At 41.7% G+C, this 17055-nt stretch overlaps 1 protein-coding gene and 1 long non-coding RNA gene across 8 annotated transcripts in view; one reads left to right on the forward strand and one right to left on the reverse strand.

Moving 5' to 3' along the window:
- The window catches only part of asap2a (ArfGAP with SH3 domain, ankyrin repeat and PH domain 2a), a 43915-nt gene that overhangs the window by 7188 nt on the left and 19672 nt on the right, over positions 1-17055 (reverse strand). For 5 of the 7 annotated variants that reach the window (XM_028977690.1, XM_028977681.1, XM_028977664.1 and 2 more), the window contains exons 3-17: positions 12464-12609; positions 11292-11366; positions 8864-8913; positions 7517-7646; positions 6834-6919; positions 6675-6750; positions 5517-5603; positions 5045-5053; positions 4381-4484; positions 4168-4237; positions 2865-2952; positions 2160-2208; positions 1902-2068; positions 964-1097; positions 282-376 (exon numbers count right to left, since the gene is read on the reverse strand). In XM_028977690.1, the coding sequence (XP_028833523.1) occupies positions 282-376; positions 964-1097; positions 1902-2068; positions 2160-2208; positions 2865-2952; positions 4168-4237; positions 4381-4484; positions 5045-5053; positions 5517-5603; positions 6675-6750; positions 6834-6919; positions 7517-7646; positions 8864-8913; positions 11292-11366; positions 12464-12609 (1366 nt within the window). The remainder of the gene's footprint in view (positions 1-281; positions 377-963; positions 1098-1901; positions 2069-2159; positions 2209-2864; positions 2953-4167; positions 4238-4380; positions 4485-5044; positions 5054-5516; positions 5604-6674; positions 6751-6833; positions 6920-7516; positions 7647-8863; positions 8914-11291; positions 11367-12463; positions 12610-17055) is intronic. The other 2 variants (XM_028977706.1, XM_028977672.1) reach the window with 1 other exon arrangement.
- LOC114788805 (uncharacterized) lies at positions 4879-5753 on the forward strand. Its single transcript, XR_003749572.1, has 3 exons — positions 4879-4967; positions 5511-5605; positions 5706-5753. It is a non-coding gene; the product is annotated as an uncharacterized LOC114788805 (long non-coding RNA).

The raw sequence follows: 17055 nt of genomic DNA on the forward strand, positions 1-17055 counted from the left end.
GACAAAATGATATTCTCTCTATTCTCTCTAATTCGATTCTTAAACTTAAGAATAGCAAAAAAAAAAAATTGTGTTACAGGGCGGCAAAGAGCTCTGCTGGTAATAAGTGACAATCACCCGCCCAGAGGTGACGGTGCCATCTGTCTCGCACTCAGCTCCTAAGGGAGACCATCACCAATGCTTGCACAGGAGAGCAGGACGGCGGGTGCCGAAATGAAGATGATTGGGAAAGTGGGGGTGAAATGAGGTGATGAGTGAAGGGTTAGAAAGGCGGGGCTTACATGTCACTGGCTGGGTTAGGCTTAACCACGTCTTCCGCTGTCAGACAGGCCTCCATGATCTCATTGAAGCCTGCATTCCCCACGTTTTTGGCCAGCTGTGTAACAAGCACAAAACCGCGCAGTGCTTTTAGCGCTTAAGTACTAATAAAACAAAAATGACATTTCAAAATCACAGTGCTTCCTCCTTTGTTGAACTGAGACTATGATCTACAACAGACATAAAACATTTAGATTGCCTTGAGACTTTCAGTCGAACCATTACAATTGATTAAAGTGGAATACTTTCACTGACAGAAAGCATTACATCATTTCAAAGTGAAGTTCAATAACTTTTATAGCCAAACACACATTAAATAAAGATCCATTTGCATTGCTTAATTTCCACAGCACAAACAAATAAGTGGGATGCTTTCACAAAAAAAGCAGTATATTACACAGCCATTTCATTGTGGTGAACCATTTCCCAATCTACTGTAAAGAGCATAAAAAAATTCTGAATCAACAGCAAAACAACTTTTTCCCTGAGGAAGAACAAAGTCTTCCTTGAGGCTTAACTTCTCATGCAACCAGATGGCAGTGAAGATGCCTAAATAATTCTTAGAACACGAAGACCCATGTGAAGCTGAGCTGCGGGAGCATGTGTTCTGTGTTTTGTTTTCACAACCACATGCTCAGAACTTGCCAGGAGTTCTGATGTGCTTAGAACGTCCAGTGTTAACGACTGTATCCTGGAGTAGTGAACGCCCAGCTCCCGGTGGATTCCGGAACATTCTATGCAGGTGAGTATTCCCAGGTTGGTGGAGAGCCAGGTAGGGCCTGCATAAAGAAAAATAACAGAATGGGTTCTACAACCAGACCAGTACTACTTATTAGTGGTATATTTTGGGTGGAAGCTACATGACAAACAATATGATCTAATAAAAAAATGTATTAGTGTTAATCTATACAATCTAACACTAAACTAATGGAATTCATTGAGATTTAAAAAAATAAGACAAATAAATGCAACGTATCATAAGAGCTACGGCACAGCACCACACAACACAGCATCATGTATTGGATCAAACGATCCTGTTCAGCTATTTGGCTGAACACTGTGCAGCTTTATTACTGAATAGCTCATCAGGTGTGTTATTTCATAGTCCTGTGTCTTCATTTATTCCATAATTTAAAAAATGCGAGACCCATAAATGAGTAGGTGAGTCTGGTTTTGACTGGTACTGTAAATTATCTGCATCACCAACTAGGGGTGTGCAATATTAGCTAAAGATGTTTATCTAGAACAAACTAAATGTTATTGAATATTACAAAATTCTACACTGTACAATATGACAAAAGCATAATGGAGCTTGTCATCATGACAAGTTTGAGTTAATTGTTAAAAAAATTAAGATATTACCACAAACAATGCATATCAAATAACCCTACCAAAAACCAGGAATCATTAATCATTAAGAGTAAACACACTCACCACAAAAACAAAACAAATAAATAAATAATACATACAGAACTTTCCCGCCAATCTCTCCCTCCCAAAACACAATAACTCAACACTTCCTGCTACACTTCCAGTGCACTTGGCTGTACACTCCACTCCACTTCCTGGTAAAATACACCCACCAGGAGCACCACAGTCACAGCAGACATCATTCCCAGTCATCCTCTTGACCTCCCCCAGGATGGCCTTGGTCAACTCCTGAACAATGTTGTTCTCGCCCACATGTTGGTCGCCCTTAAAGGCGTTGTTGAGTGCTTCCTCCTTGCTGTTTTGCAGCACAGAAATCCATCTAGAGGAGGAGGAGGAGGAGGAGAGAGTGTAAGTGCACAGTCAACACAGGAAAAGAAGGGAAGCCGATGGGCTTGTAGGAGGACACTTACATCTGGCACTCCGGTTCATCTTCAGCCTGAAAGTGATACGTCCTGTCATCTTTTAAAACAGAGAGTAGCAGGGAGGGAAAGGGAAATTAAATGACTGGATCAAATTAATGATCAAACAGGGTCATACATCACTTTAACATTTACTCCTGCTGCAGGTAAACCTGAAATGGCTTTTTCCCCCCTCCTTCATGTTCAACGTAAAATTGCACAAGTGTAAAAGACCACAAGAGAGGGAAACCCTCTGGGACGGCACATTCCAGTTCTGCACTGGAAAGAAATGAAGGAGGATCAATGACCTCACTTCCCCTTTCCGGCTGAGAGATGTGAGGCTGGCAAACAAAAGACAGGAACTCTAAATGAGAACAGGGCAAAGTTGTTCTACTCATGCTGCACTACAAACTAGTATTGCACAGGTCATGTCTGGAGCTGCTTTTGTTTCAAAGCAGTCCTTAATAGTAAAGGAGGAAAGTTTTTATTTCCACCCACACTTTTCTTCCAGAAGATGACATGAAACACTTAAATGTAAATATGATGTCCTACCCATCTCCGTAGGCTTCCTTGATTCAATTTGCCACAATCTTTTTATTAAATTTAAAAACGCATTCCATGAAAGGACATGCACTCTGGGAGGGTCAATGAGAAAAAGCTAGCCGAGAGAGAGCGAGAGCAGGAACATGCTGAAAATATAGAATTGGCTCAACATACGTGAGATGAGGTCAAAGCTTTTTTTTTCTTCTGGGTTGTGCTTCACTTGGCAGGTCAATAGATTGAGTTTGGCTGGTGGTCTATTAGCCTACAAAAAATGTAAACAATAGAAAGGTGAATGATATATACAGTATAATTATGATCATGCTTCGTTTTTCACTATATATATATATATACACACACACACACACACACACACACACACACACATATATATATACACACACACACACACACACACAAAATTTAATTGAGACTGAGCACTGCAGACCAAATATTATTTATGGCTGTGATCACTCTCAGCACAACAGTAGAGGGATGCTGTTGGTGTGGAATGCAGGTTCACTGCTGAGTACACAGTATCTGATGAAGGACTAAAAGACACTCAACACAAACGTATGACATTCAACATATTAATCTCTAACTATGTATCAAAATATACAGTGTAGTTAGGAGCCATTATTTTATGTGTGTGTGTGTATTTAGCCTTATGTAGCCTTAAGTGTAATCTGTCTTCCTTAAAGATTTGAGAGCCCAGCTCTACTCTACAGTGGATTCCTGAGGTCTGATTCCTGTCAGGCTGCTCCGTGAAGTAGAGAAGCAGGTCGCATTTCTGCTGCTCTAGAACACTGCTGTAGATTTCCCCTTTTTCAGAGCGGAAAGGACAAGAGTATAGGGAATACGTTAATGGGAGGAAATGGAGTTTGCCCGGACTACTGGGCAAATCAATATCTTGGCGAAACGTGCTGTTGAATTGGACGGATGCGGGCTGTAATGAGGAGGTGGGCGTGACTCAAGGATGGACTGCCAAGCACAATTTTCTAAACAACTTTAGAAATGCACCTTCAAACTGAATCATCTAATAAGAAGTGATGTACACCAGGGGTGCAGTGTGGTGAAGCACTTTAGTGGGAACTAAATCTCTATTAGCTGGCAAGGGCATGAAGGCCTTTAACTGCAGACGCTGGCTTAATTGTCCTCTATTCCACGTGTGCAGCGTCTAATGAGCGAGAACAGAGACCTGGCTGCACTTCTTCCACCACACCCAAACTCTATGGGATTAATGGGTGAGCTCATGCTCCATGCATGACTCCGTGTCAGGTGTGGAGGGTGGTAGTAGCCTAGTGGGTGACACACTCGCCTATGAACCAGAAGACCCAGGTTCAAATCCCACTTACTACCATTGTGTCCCTGTAACTACTGATTGTAAGTCGCTCCGGTCTGTATATATAAATGCTGTAAATGTAATGTGTCATGATGTCATGTAATGTGGGTGTGTCTGGACGCTGAAAACGTCGCTCACCGTGCCATGAGATATGGTGAGGTACCCGTTCTTGACTGTGCATCTCCTCTTCTGCCACACTTTCCTCAGCCTGCAAGCGACGTGGAGGAAAAGGTGCAGACAACATTTTAAAGAGACATTTCCCACATTCGCTGTGTTATCTAGCCCATGGTCATCAGATATAAAAAGAATTTGAACAGCAGCAATTTACATCTCCCTCGAGGGAGAACGTACCCATCGCTTTTCTTGTACAGGTTCCCGCATCTCTCAGTGCCGTGCTCCTTGTTGCCCTGGGGTTGGTGCAAACTGTAGGTGGTACTCTGCCGTACCTGAGAGTCCTTTGAAAATGTCCACACAAAAACCAAACCCAAAAATCAGTCCTACTAAAACAAAACAGCGAAAAGTACAAAAGAATAAAGGAAGGCATGCACGGCTCTACTGAGGCTAAAACCTCTGAGGAAGAGGAGGAGACTTCTGATAAAGGGCGAAACTGAGTGACCTCAGACAGTCACTTTCACGTCACTATTGTCACATGCAGCAAACAGGAAGGAAAAAAAAAATTAAAATCACTGGCACGTTCATTATGAAAGGGCATTTTGACGTGTTCAGGCTACTACAGGCACTAATGTAAAAAAGTAATCACCCAATCCTGTCCCTCAAAGCCAAATTTAAAAGTGCACGCCTTAATGGGGCGGCGTGTCCGATTCCGTAAGACTTGCTGGTCAGCGGAATCACAGATTAGTGACAGGCGAATGTTTTTAGCTCTCTGAGCCGTGTCAGCCTAAACGGTCCAAAAGAGTATCCATGCGGGAGCTTCATGAGTAAGTACTTTCGGTTCATCGGTGCCAACGCGATCGGGAAAACAACCACAGACAGCAGCCGAAAAGAACGCACTTACTCTCCTAGACTTCGTTCACAAAGGAGTGGAGGCATTACGGGAGAGAGGAAAGCATTCTTCAGACAGTTGTACATATTCACACACACACACACACACACACTTTTCTTAAATTCACTAGAATGGAAAAATATTACTAATATGTACTAAATATTATTTAGATAAATCTGCTTTACAAACATTGATCAAAAATCTACTCAAGCAATTAGCTCTCACAATTAGTTTGATGGTGTCCAAACACTGAGTTTAATGTCTAAAGCACGCAGATTAAATGGAACAAAGAGGATTGGTGCAGAAGTGCAGGAGGTAAGAAAAGCTGCAGTTTGGGGCTTAGATGCTTTAGACGCACAACAAATTAAGGGAATTAAAGACGGTGCTCAGTCTGGTCCCAGGCTGTTGTCTTGTTACGATAAGGTAACCTACTTGGATATTTTTGATTAGACATTTTTGGCACTTCATGTTTTTCTAGGCTTACCTCCTTCTGCTCCACCTGCAGTGCGGACTTCAGAACATCCCGTAACTGAGTCAGCTGCTTCCGCTCTTCGTCCTGCGCCTGCTTGATCTGTAATATTTGAGTGCATGATTCATGATGTTCTAATATGAATAACTTTTATTGGTAAAAAAATATGGGTATGAAGATCTCCCTGTGCATTTCTCATTTCAGATTCTCACTGAAGGCATCAAAACTATGAATGAACACATGTGGAGGGGCAGTGGTGGCCTAGTGGTTCAGGAAGTGGCCCTGTAATCGAATCCCAATCCGCCAAGCTGTCACCGAGGTGCCACTGAGCAAAGCACCGTCCCCAAACACGTCCCCCACAAATGCAGAGGACACATTTCACTGTGCTGCTGTGTATCACAATGACAATCACTTCAATCTCACTTTACAAAGTGGAGACCTGGCCTCCACAGTCACCGGACCTGAACCCAATCGAGATGGTTTGGGGTGAGCTGGACCGCAGAGTGAAGGCAAAGGGGCCAACAAGTGCTAAACACCTCTGGGAACTCCTTCAAGACTGTTGGAAAACCATTTCAGGTGACGACCTCTTGAATTTCATCGAGAGAATGCCAAGAGTGTGCAAAGCAGTAATCAGAGCAAAGGACGGCTTTTTTGAAGAAATTAGAATATAAAACATGTTTTCAGTTATTTCAAGTACATAACTCCACATGTGTTCATTCATAGTTTTGATGCCTTCAGTGAGAATCTACCAATGTAAATGGTCATGAAAATAAAGAAAACACATTGAATGAGAAGGTGTGTCCAAAAATATTTCCAATAAATGATGACATTAATTTATAACGAATTTTGCACCGTTACCCCTCTGAACCAACACCATTTGATCACCCTATATGGCTGGAAAAATGCTAGCTCATCACACCATAGCCACACAGATCAGAATTCAGATCATGACATGAAAAATACACACATGATTGGAATAAACTGTATTAATTTTTTCAGAAATTGGGTAACCAGAGATGTGTGAACCCCAGAGATGTCAGTCTATTTTTATATCACCAACATCCAGTTTTTTGTGTAAATACAGGTTTATTTTATTTCATAATTTCATTTACAGGTTATTTATTTCCTGAAATATTGTCTAATATATTGACTTTGTAATACTGGTCCTCTCACCGTATGCAAGTCTGTGGCCAGTTTCTCTATGGAGGGCTTGAGATTATCCACTGCCTTCAAGCCATCCTGAAAGAAGCTGTTAGCAGAGCAGGATCAGCAGGATGCATCGGGGGGAAACTGAATCCTTTGAACACTCCAGCTGAAGATCTCAGGACTTACTTGCACTGCGCATGAAAATATTTGATGAGATTCTGGAGCAGGTCCACACCTTTCTTGATCTTGATCTCATTCACTTTGAGAAGGTACTACAAGAAGGGAAATTAATATATGAATCAATTACACAATAAGGCTTAGTTTCTCACTAATGGATTGAGTATAGTGCATTCAAAAACACGTTTAGTGTAGAACTAGGCTTAGTTGATCCTGATCCATGATCAGGAAACTGACCGTAAGGGTCTGTGCACTGGGTGAGCAACATCTAGACTGGAAAAATAAAACTGTGTTTCAGTAAACTGAACTGCTTAAAATCAAACTGAAGGTTTCTCCAAAGCACATTATTAATTCTTGAAAGACTATTGCATGTGCAAATCTGCAGAGCTGGCCAGCAGACTGTTAGAATTAGTAGACTGCTGCTCTGGCGTTTCTGCATTTCTCAGGTTCCTAACCCTAACTGAGCAACCATTAACCCAGAATCAGCAGATAAGAGACTTTCCATTAACTATAGTCTGGGATACAGACTATACAGCTGCAACAAGGATTTAAACAACACTTGACCAAATGTTGAAATTTTTTGGCTTGGTGACAGTGTTCCTGGATCACATGTTATGTGTGACTTTCCATTTTCAGCAACAGAAGGGATTTTGCTGACAGACATCTGCTATGACATTCAGAATGCCACCAACCTCGCACATCTGCAGCTGGAAGAAGCGCCTCTCCTTCTCCATCTCCTCGGCAATCTCAGCCCCACTGATCTCCGTTCGGATCATGCCGTGCTGGCGGGCGTGCTCCTTTTTCTCCTTCTCGATCTTTGTGCTACACAGGAAACGACAACACCAAGGTCACAACAGGAAGGCAAGAGCCCCAGACCACAGGAAGCATGGGCTACCCATCATGCAACATTCTTATCCATATGCTGCAATGGCATACTTTGTCAACTTTGTAAAGAAGGCAATGCAGCTCTTTCCCAATCCCAAGAGTAATTCCATCATTTGGGTGGAAAAGAACCGCAGGGTTCCAGAGCTTCATGCATTTTGTTGGGACCTCTGTGGCCCCCTGTCTGCAGACATTCGTTAATCTGCATACTGCTTGAACCCTCGGTCTACAGTCCAAAGCCTATTTACTCAAGACACATTCACAAATCAAAGGCAATACCACAACCGAGTGATAAACATAATAATAATAATAACAATAACGTAAAAGAAAAAAAACACAAAAGCATAGGGATCAAGCACCAGCAGAATGGTGTGTTCACAGTATAGTGAGCTATTATATATATAAAAAAAAACTCCATCAGAACATCCATGATTACACACCATTCTGATAAATAATGGGTTACACAGGTTTTGAGGCTCCCTGTCATCTAATCTTGATAGATTTTTTTCCTTTAGTGACATTCAGGGGCACAGTGAGGACTGGCATTTATTGGTAGAACATCTACACACACAAATCCTCAAAATCCTTGTGTGAGATTAAGATAAAAACACACTGCATGAGTGACACTAAGCAAGCACAAGGGACCAAATTGAGGTCTAAGCAATGACGACAGAGTGCTTACAAAAACCCGTTTCACCCAAAGGGGAGAAAACAGTGCTTTGGTGAATTCCCTCCCTAGAAATTCACTCCCTAGAAATATGAAAACAATCAGATCACCAATAAATATTGGCTATTAATACTGAGAATCAAGAAGAAAAGGATGATGCTCAAAGATCAAGGCACAGAAGGAAGAACAAGGCACAGATGTTTTGAAACCTATTTCAGATTACAAAGCACCCTGCAAAAAGCAGTTTCATACTGCACGCGGCGTTGAATCATATTGCATTTTAGGAGAAAAAGTATTACCCTTTCAGTAATGAATGTCCTTTGCTGCTTGGAAGGTACAAAAACTCTATAAAACATCATACACGTAGCATGCACATTGCAGTGGATTTGTTAAACAGTGAAATATGCTAAATTGCATCTGGCAGATGACTTTCATTTATAGATTAATGGCCCAAAAAGTCATGAAAGTCATGTAGAGAAGTGAGACTTACACTTTGGTCTCGTAGTCTTTCCAGGCTTTATCAAACGGTTTCTTCAGATCCTGCGAAGACATATAAGAAAACTATAGTTTGACCTGGACTGAGTGCAGAGTAAGCAATTAAAAAAAACTACAAATTAATAACTTAATTGCTTCACTAATGGGGGGGAGAAACCTGGTTCTATGTCCAGTTTTAGCAATGCTTTAAACGATTATGTCCCTCTCCCGTTGAGCGTAGAGGTCAGTTAGAGCCACTGCCATCGGGATCAGGGTCTCAGTGTCTCAGGGTCTTTCACTGCATTCAAAGCCTTGAGTGTTTGGGGTGAGGGTGTAACAGAGCTACAGTCTTTTGGAGCGCTTCGTTATTAACTCCCTTAATTCACAGAGAACTGCACTCTCAAAACGAGCCCCCTGCCCCTGAATGCGGCGCCTCCGCAGTAATGTATTATGTTTGTGCAGGTTTAAATGAGGTGTCCATGTTCCCAGAAGGCCTTGGAGGCTGACCAAAGCCCAGTGAACCAATCAACGTCTGGCATCCCCCTCCCATGACTCTCGCTGAATTACCAGTGGAGGGAAATTAATCTGGGGCCGTACAGAACCACTCTCAATGCCTCAGGTCGCCATAGAGAAGGAGGGAGGGGTGGGTAAAAAGTAAAAAGGTGAGAATTGATGCTGCATTCTGGACTCACAGCTCTTCCTTCCGTTTTGGTTCACCGGGAACAGACGACGCAGCTCGGGAGAGGGCAGGCGGCCACTTACCAGACGAGGGCTCGCCTCTCAGCCAGAGGCTTACTTAAGTGGACTCTCTCTAATGAGATTTACTGAGGGCCACTCAGGGAGCCTCCTCTGCCAGCTGAAGTGATGAGCTCATGGAGAAACGGGAGCCGTTCGGCCCATTTATTGAGGCAGGGTTTTAACTCGCCCTCATCTTTGAATGGCTCTTGCTGCAGTCTGCTATGATTACAAAAGACACTTGCTAATGCGGCTGATGGGTATCTGCTGGGCTAAATCTAGTTAGGCCGCATCTTGTAGCAGGAGAGCGGCTCTGGACAAGTTTTTCGCAAAGATGCTTAAGCAACATTAAATGTAATTGGAGCATGGCGGTGCTCTCAGTGCTCGTTCCAACTTCATGAATCAGATATTTCACCTCACTGGGGTAATGAACTCTGAGTGAGCGGGTTTCAGAGGAAGGCCTGTCGTCCGGGTTCCCGTTCTTCGTGAGAGAGAAGGTGGCGCAAACAAAGTCACTGGAGCTGAACCTTCAGGACATATGTAACGCAGTGTAAACAACGGGCGAAATTCCTAAGGCATCACCCCTCGCGACAAATGGGTCAGGATGAGCCAAGCGTGAAGCGCATCCAGCCAGCTAAATTATTATTTTTTTTAGTGCGGACCCGCCACAAGACCCACAATCACACATCCATTAGTGTCAATCGGCCTCCTGCCGAGGCAGACAAAAAGCAGCAAGACTGCAGAGAGCACTTCCGAGAGGAATGAAGACAAATGCGGCTCACCATGTAATTTGTTTTATATACACACACACACACACACACACACACACACACACACACAGAAGAGCCAACATTACGGGAGAATGTAACAATAGTCATTATTCAAAGTATTTGTAAAACATACACTGTGCACCAGAGGAGGAAAACTTCTCCTTCACTCTCTCCTTCTCATCTACACTGCACTTCCTGTTCTTCCCTGGAAGAGACTTGGGCAGGTCTAGACGCCTTCCTCCCCTCCCCCCACCTCTCCTTCCTGTGCATTAGCGCTGTAAACAGGAGATTAGTCCCCTGAAAGGGGTGCAAAACGCCTCAGACTGTTGGGTGTTTAATGGGTGTTTAAGACTCTATGAGCCACCTGTAGCTGTTGTCCCGTCTTCAGAAAAATGGCCTTCAGGGAGGTTAAGGATGTCCCTCATGTGCTAAAGTTGACGCACCGGCCGAATATGACCAAACACTGAGGGAAAACAAGGGACCAATCAATGCGAATATAGAGAAACCCTCTCACAAGTCTCTAGGGAGTCAGAATAAGAGCAGGCAAACTGCCTCATTAGTTCCAAATCACATCTTGGCCTGTGATGAGATAATGACACATTTGGTGCAGGGAGGTCAGGAGGTCAAAGGTGGGGTGGGTCGTTGTACATGAGGGAGATGGCCTTAAGCAGACCAAAAGGCATATCCCAGAGTAACCTTCCATAAAACTGAGGTCAGGAGGTCACTGTAGTCAAGTGTTCTTCACTTGATTCACTTGTTCTTTCCAGGATTTTAAACTGGATAAGGAATACCCTCGCTTGCTGGTTTTCCTTTCATGTACTCTTGTACATGTGTAGAACATATTATTAATATTATTTTTCTGACAAAAATGTAAGAGACAGCCGATCGTCTTTTTTACTCTACCATACACCATGTGTAGTAAACATATACAGCACTTACCCCCTTCACCCCTTTCAGGTCCCCCTTCAACAGACTGTCCAGTGGGAAGGTAATGATGTTGTTCATATTCTGAAACTACATACAGCAGTCATTTGCAGCAGCTCCAAAACAAATAATTGTGCAAATTCATACAATATTTATGAAAAATGTGAAACAGATGTAATGCAATGAAAAAAGGAAAGATTAATTGCATAAATGGTATAAATAAACATGATGTGAATAATGAGATAGATCTTGATGTCAGCTTGTAACAAAAGCTCATGCAAAGGCTAGAAACATGCAACTGTTGTACCTCTAAATGCAATGAATTGGACTGAGCAGAGTACAGACTTAGGAATTACCATGGAAACAGAACTGTCCTAATGAGCTCGGCAAGGGCTGACAGAGAGTATCATATTAGACCCAAAGGAATGTTCTCATCTGAAGCCAAAAGGGACCCTGTCTGCTTACTTCCCTTCAGCTGGGAATTCAAATTCTCTTATATGTATAAGTTTGAAACACGGAGAGGATGTCACACTAAGAATTAGGCCCAGAACAGACAGAGAACATACAGGCCCTCCCTCCATCTAATACCAACTGAGACTACTCTATAGATTAATTATAGAGTAAGCACATAATCATGATCAAGTGATTGTGATAGCATTTAGATAAATTGCAATGATCAGCTTTGGGCATATTTTCTTGAGTCACATGTGAGACTGAATCAACTGCCAATCAGAATTAGGCAATAGTTCGGTTATGACCATAACTGTTTAACAATGTTTAGATTTTACTGCCCCGAAATGTTAGTAAGTGCCTGTGTGTTCTTATATTTTCTATATATATATTTCTATATATTTTCTTATTATGTTCTTGCTTTATATCTTATCTCTGTTTTATCAGGTTTTAGTCTAGATGTTCTCAAACTGGCAGTATCAGAGAAGAATTATGATCAAATTAATACATTGTGTTTTCCATATCGCCCCAACCTTAGGTATCATATGTTATGTCTGGCTGATTTTATCCTATACATCAGAAATCAATTAAAAAAAATTGTTATGAATGTTATGTTTTATCAGCCAATGTTTTGAGGAATTGGACTTGTATTGGATGTTTCTTCTTTGTTTAACAGTAATTTATGTAGACTGGCAAGTGAATTGCTAAAACTAGCTTAATGCCTTGTGTGGTCTCACCAGGTTTTTGAAGAGAGCGGTGAGCTCTTTCGTGAAGACAGAGAACTTGAGGAATGCTGAGCCCAGATCCGGGTCGTCTCTGTAGACGCAGTTCTCGCCAAACTTCTCCAGGGCCTGTGTGTACTGCTCCTCGTTCTCCACATGAGCTGGAACACAAGGTGAAGGTTCACTTCATAATCCACATCCACCCATTCAGGCATAGTTGTTTTTGTTTTAATTAATTCTGTTTTAAATTTTAGTTTTAGTCTAGTCTTTGCATCAAGCTGTCATTTTAGTCTTTATTAGTCTTAGTCACGTTCAGACTATTTTTTTTTGTGTGTGTGGTAGTAGCCTAGCGGGTAACACACTCGCCTATGAAACAGAAGACCCAGGTTCAAATCCCACTTACTACCATTGTGTCCCTGAGAAAGACACTTAACCCTAAGTTACTCCAGGGGGACTGTCCCTGTAAATACTGATTGTAAGTTGCTCTGGATAAGGGCGTCTGATAAATGCCGTAAAATAAATGAAAAATGAATTTAAGTCTGGTCAAGTCCCCACTGTCCCCACACACTGCTCCCCAGGAGCCTGTTATGGCTGGCCACTGCTCACCAATGGTGATGGTTAAAAGCAGAGGACACATTTCATTGTGTCACCGTGTCCTGTGCTGCAGTGTATCACAAAGACTTAAAAAAAATTTTTGTCTTTAGACAACAAAAACTGATGACATTCTTTATTTTATTTATATATATATATATATATTATATTATATATTATTGTTACCTTATAGTCTCAAGAAAACTCTACATTTATTCCAGACACAGAAGATCTGATTATTGGTACATAATTAATTAAGATCTAATTAATTAATGCCATGGCTGTGGAGGTGACATCATCTGTGTGACCAGATGTTAGATACAGGAAACAGAAAAAGCGATATAATACCAATTAAACGAGAGGAAATAAAATCTCATTTCGTTTTTGTCAACAATGAAGACACATTTTAGCATATTTTTATGATAATATAACATTACAATATAAATACAATATAACTATATACAATTTAATTCTAGTTATGACTAGCACATCTCATCTTAAACACATCAAAAGGTTCGATGACCAAGGCAGTTAGTCATACATTTAATTGTGCCTCTTGTCCTGATGGCTGATGATATTCTGTGCAAGCATAATAATTATTGATTAATATTATATTAATTATAGTATTATTAATTAATAATTATTGTTTTTTCTTAAGCCTAACGTGGGGGTGTTCGTGTAGGACTGTGAATAGTATGTTCTATCGTAAGGTTTGGGTCACAATCTGCAAATTTCTGCTCTTTCATAGCTTTAGAAATGGGGTGAAGTGAAGAAATTGTCCTTGTGAAACACAGCACAGCACACAATGACAAAACAAAATGTGTCCTCTGCTTCGTACCCTTGGTGAGCAGTGGGCAGCCATGAAAGTGACAAGGGGAGCAGTGTGTTGGGACGGTGGCACCTTTGCTCAGTGGAACCTCGGCGGTTTGGGACTTGAACCGGCAGCCTTCTGGGTAACCTTATGAGTCCGTTCCCTTACCCAGTAGACCAACCACTGCAATAATGTGTTGCGAGGGGTTTAGCACAGGGTCAATGGCACAAAACAGGAGAACAATTCAGACTTAGTGATGTTACTCTAGAAAATTAATCCAGGTCAACAATTACATGGAGAAAAGAAAAATTAAAAAAATCGATCCAACAGTCCTGTTCTTACTGAAGCCAAAAAAAAAATTTATTCATAGTACAATTTCTTTTTGCCTTATGCTTTGGCTTGTTTCAGTTTCTCACATCACTCAACAGCCAATCACAGGGTATCTAAAATAATCAGGGACAAGTTGCCACTGTTCATTATTATAACGGCTCCCAGCACATTTACCCTTTGTCCCCCCCCCCCCATAGAATGACTGCGTCCTTAGTAAATGTACTGGAAACTCTGACACATTTCCCAAAAACCACAGCTTCCTTCTGTTCCTGCCAGCGTTTACAATGCCTCCCACGTCCCCTCTACGTAAGAGGTTAGATACACATGTCGCTGGGCACACACTGTCTATTCAATCTGATTTAGCAGGAAGGACATGCAACTCATGGGACTTGAAGAGTGTAGTCCAATATTGTCTCTTCCTGTTAGCTCCTACTGAGGTTTCTGAAATAGAGATTCAAAGTGTCCTTTCTGCTTCCTTTGCTCTCAAAGACGAAACAAAATGTCAAAAGAATGGCAATATTCACAGTCCTACATGAACATCTCCGCGTTAGGCTTAAGAAAACGATGCCGGGTCAATAATCTCTAGTAATATGGACCCACCAGTGCATGCAAATGAACAAGGATGAGCAATTTTTGTAGACTCAGAGCCATGTCACTCATGACACAAAGGCTCAAAATCTGAAATGGGTCTGATGTTCTCACTTGAATTACTACTGCAACAAGAAACTTTTCTAATATGCCCTCACAAACAATAATGTTACCGCATATAACTATACTCTGACAAATCCTCAAAAACGTATATGCATGTGTTTAAAGTGTAATCACGATTTAATAAAGATTTTTTTAAAAAATGGTTGGCAAACAATAATAGGTCTTCAACGAACAAAAAAGCAAACATCTTGGACCTAGTCTTCAGTTGTCCATCCCCAGCTACAGAACTCATCGCCACCACACTTCACATATTTGACCACTTCTTTCTATCCTTCTCTATCACCTTGCAGTCTCCACCAAAAAACAAGCAGCTGCTAAATAAGCAACTACAAACTGCAGAAACTGCAAAAATAAATTGGATTCTTGCATCCAAGATACCCACAAAATTGCACATCATTTGTTCCTTACTCAATTCCACCTACATTCCCAGCTCAATCCTCAGTAACTGCAGAATACTTTGCAAAGTTAAAAAAAATAAAAAAGAATAAATAATAAAAATGAACACATCTGCCCGTCATTTACCACCAGTGATCCATCAGCTGTACACCCCCAGATCTCCCCATGATCTTCACTGGAACATTGCTCTGTCCTAACATCAACAAAGATCCTACAAATAATCACTTTATCCAATCCAATCACCTGTTCACAAGATCCAATACCTTCCACAATGCCTCAACCTGTTTCTCATTTCTCCCCACAATTAGCTTACTCAGTACCTTAAATCAGACCCTTGTGGACCAAATTAGTCTAGTTTCAAAACTCCTCACTTCTCAAAGATGGCTCTTCTGGTTGTTACAGATAAACTACATGGTGCTAGACCAGCAAATCGGTCATCAGTTCTAATCTTTTTGGAACTTTCAGCAGCATTTGACAGTCAACCACAAGACCCTCTTGACCATCCTCAGGAGTCTGGAAATTTGTGGCTTGAAATGGCAGTGGACCATGTCCTATCTGGGGAACTGACCTTATCAAGTGACATGGAATGGACCACATCTGCTCTCTGCTAGTGTCCCTCAGGTCTCAGTACTTGGCCCTCTCCTGTTCTCCTTTAAACCAAATCTCTTGGTGATGTCATAATCCTCACATGGATTTTCCTATCACTGATATGCTGATGACACCCAATACCTCTTCTCTTTTCCGCAATCAGATGTACAGTTGTCCACCAAGATCTCTGCTTGCCTGTCTGATATCTCACCCAATGCCTCCTTCTGTTACTGCATGCAACCTTGAGGCAACCATGGACAATTTCCTCTGATACTCCTCTCACATTTCCAAAATTTTATGGCTCATGCTCGTGGAGAATCTGTCCATTCAGATACTTGTCCAATCTCCAAACTAGACTACAGTAACTCACTTCTGGCTGATGCTTGCCTACAAAGCCATGTAAAGTCAAAGTCACTAAAGATCTTCAAACGAAGATGAAAACTTTAGACTAAAAAGGCCTCTTACGTATAATTGTTTATGAATATTTTCCACAAGACAAACAGATTGCAGCCCCACTGAATCAATCCTCCTATGTGAATCGGTGCTACCATGTGTAGAAGTCATTGACCATGTCAGACAAGAGAAACAGGTGGAGGCAGCGAAATGGCTGACTATGGAAGGAGGTTGAAGGCCTTCCCTTCCTCAAAAACACACACCTGTTGCAGCAAGATGACTCCCGGAAATTAGAGTCTACCATAACACATACACCAAGGATTCTTAGCCAAAGAGAAGTTGAGTAGGGGAATATATTTAATCACCTATTCTAAAGAAAAGTACATACTGTGCTCGGTGTGTACCAGGGGTTGGACAATAAATAAAGCAATATATTGTACATTAATGTTGACAGCACCCCATATTGACCCCAGAATTGCTTTTGCTGATTTATTAACAAAGAAAAAACAAACTATCACATGGATGCTGTCCAGAGATGCTCAATTAGGTTTAAGGTCAGGGCTCTGGCTGGGCCACTCGAGAACAGTCATGAAGTTGTTGTGAAGCCACTCCATCATTGTGCTTAGGGTCATTGTCTTGTTGGAAGGTAAACCTTTAGCCCGGTCCGAGGTCCTGAGCACTGTGGAAAAAGTTTTAGTCCAAGATATCCCTGTACTTCTTTCCTTCGATTGCAACAAGTCGTCATGTCCCTGCAGCTGCAAAACACCCCTACAGCATGATCCTGCCA

Source organism: Denticeps clupeoides, chromosome 1, assembly GCF_900700375.1.
Source record: "Denticeps clupeoides chromosome 1, fDenClu1.1, whole genome shotgun sequence".
NCBI lineage: Eukaryota > Metazoa > Chordata > Actinopteri > Clupeiformes > Denticipitidae > Denticeps > Denticeps clupeoides.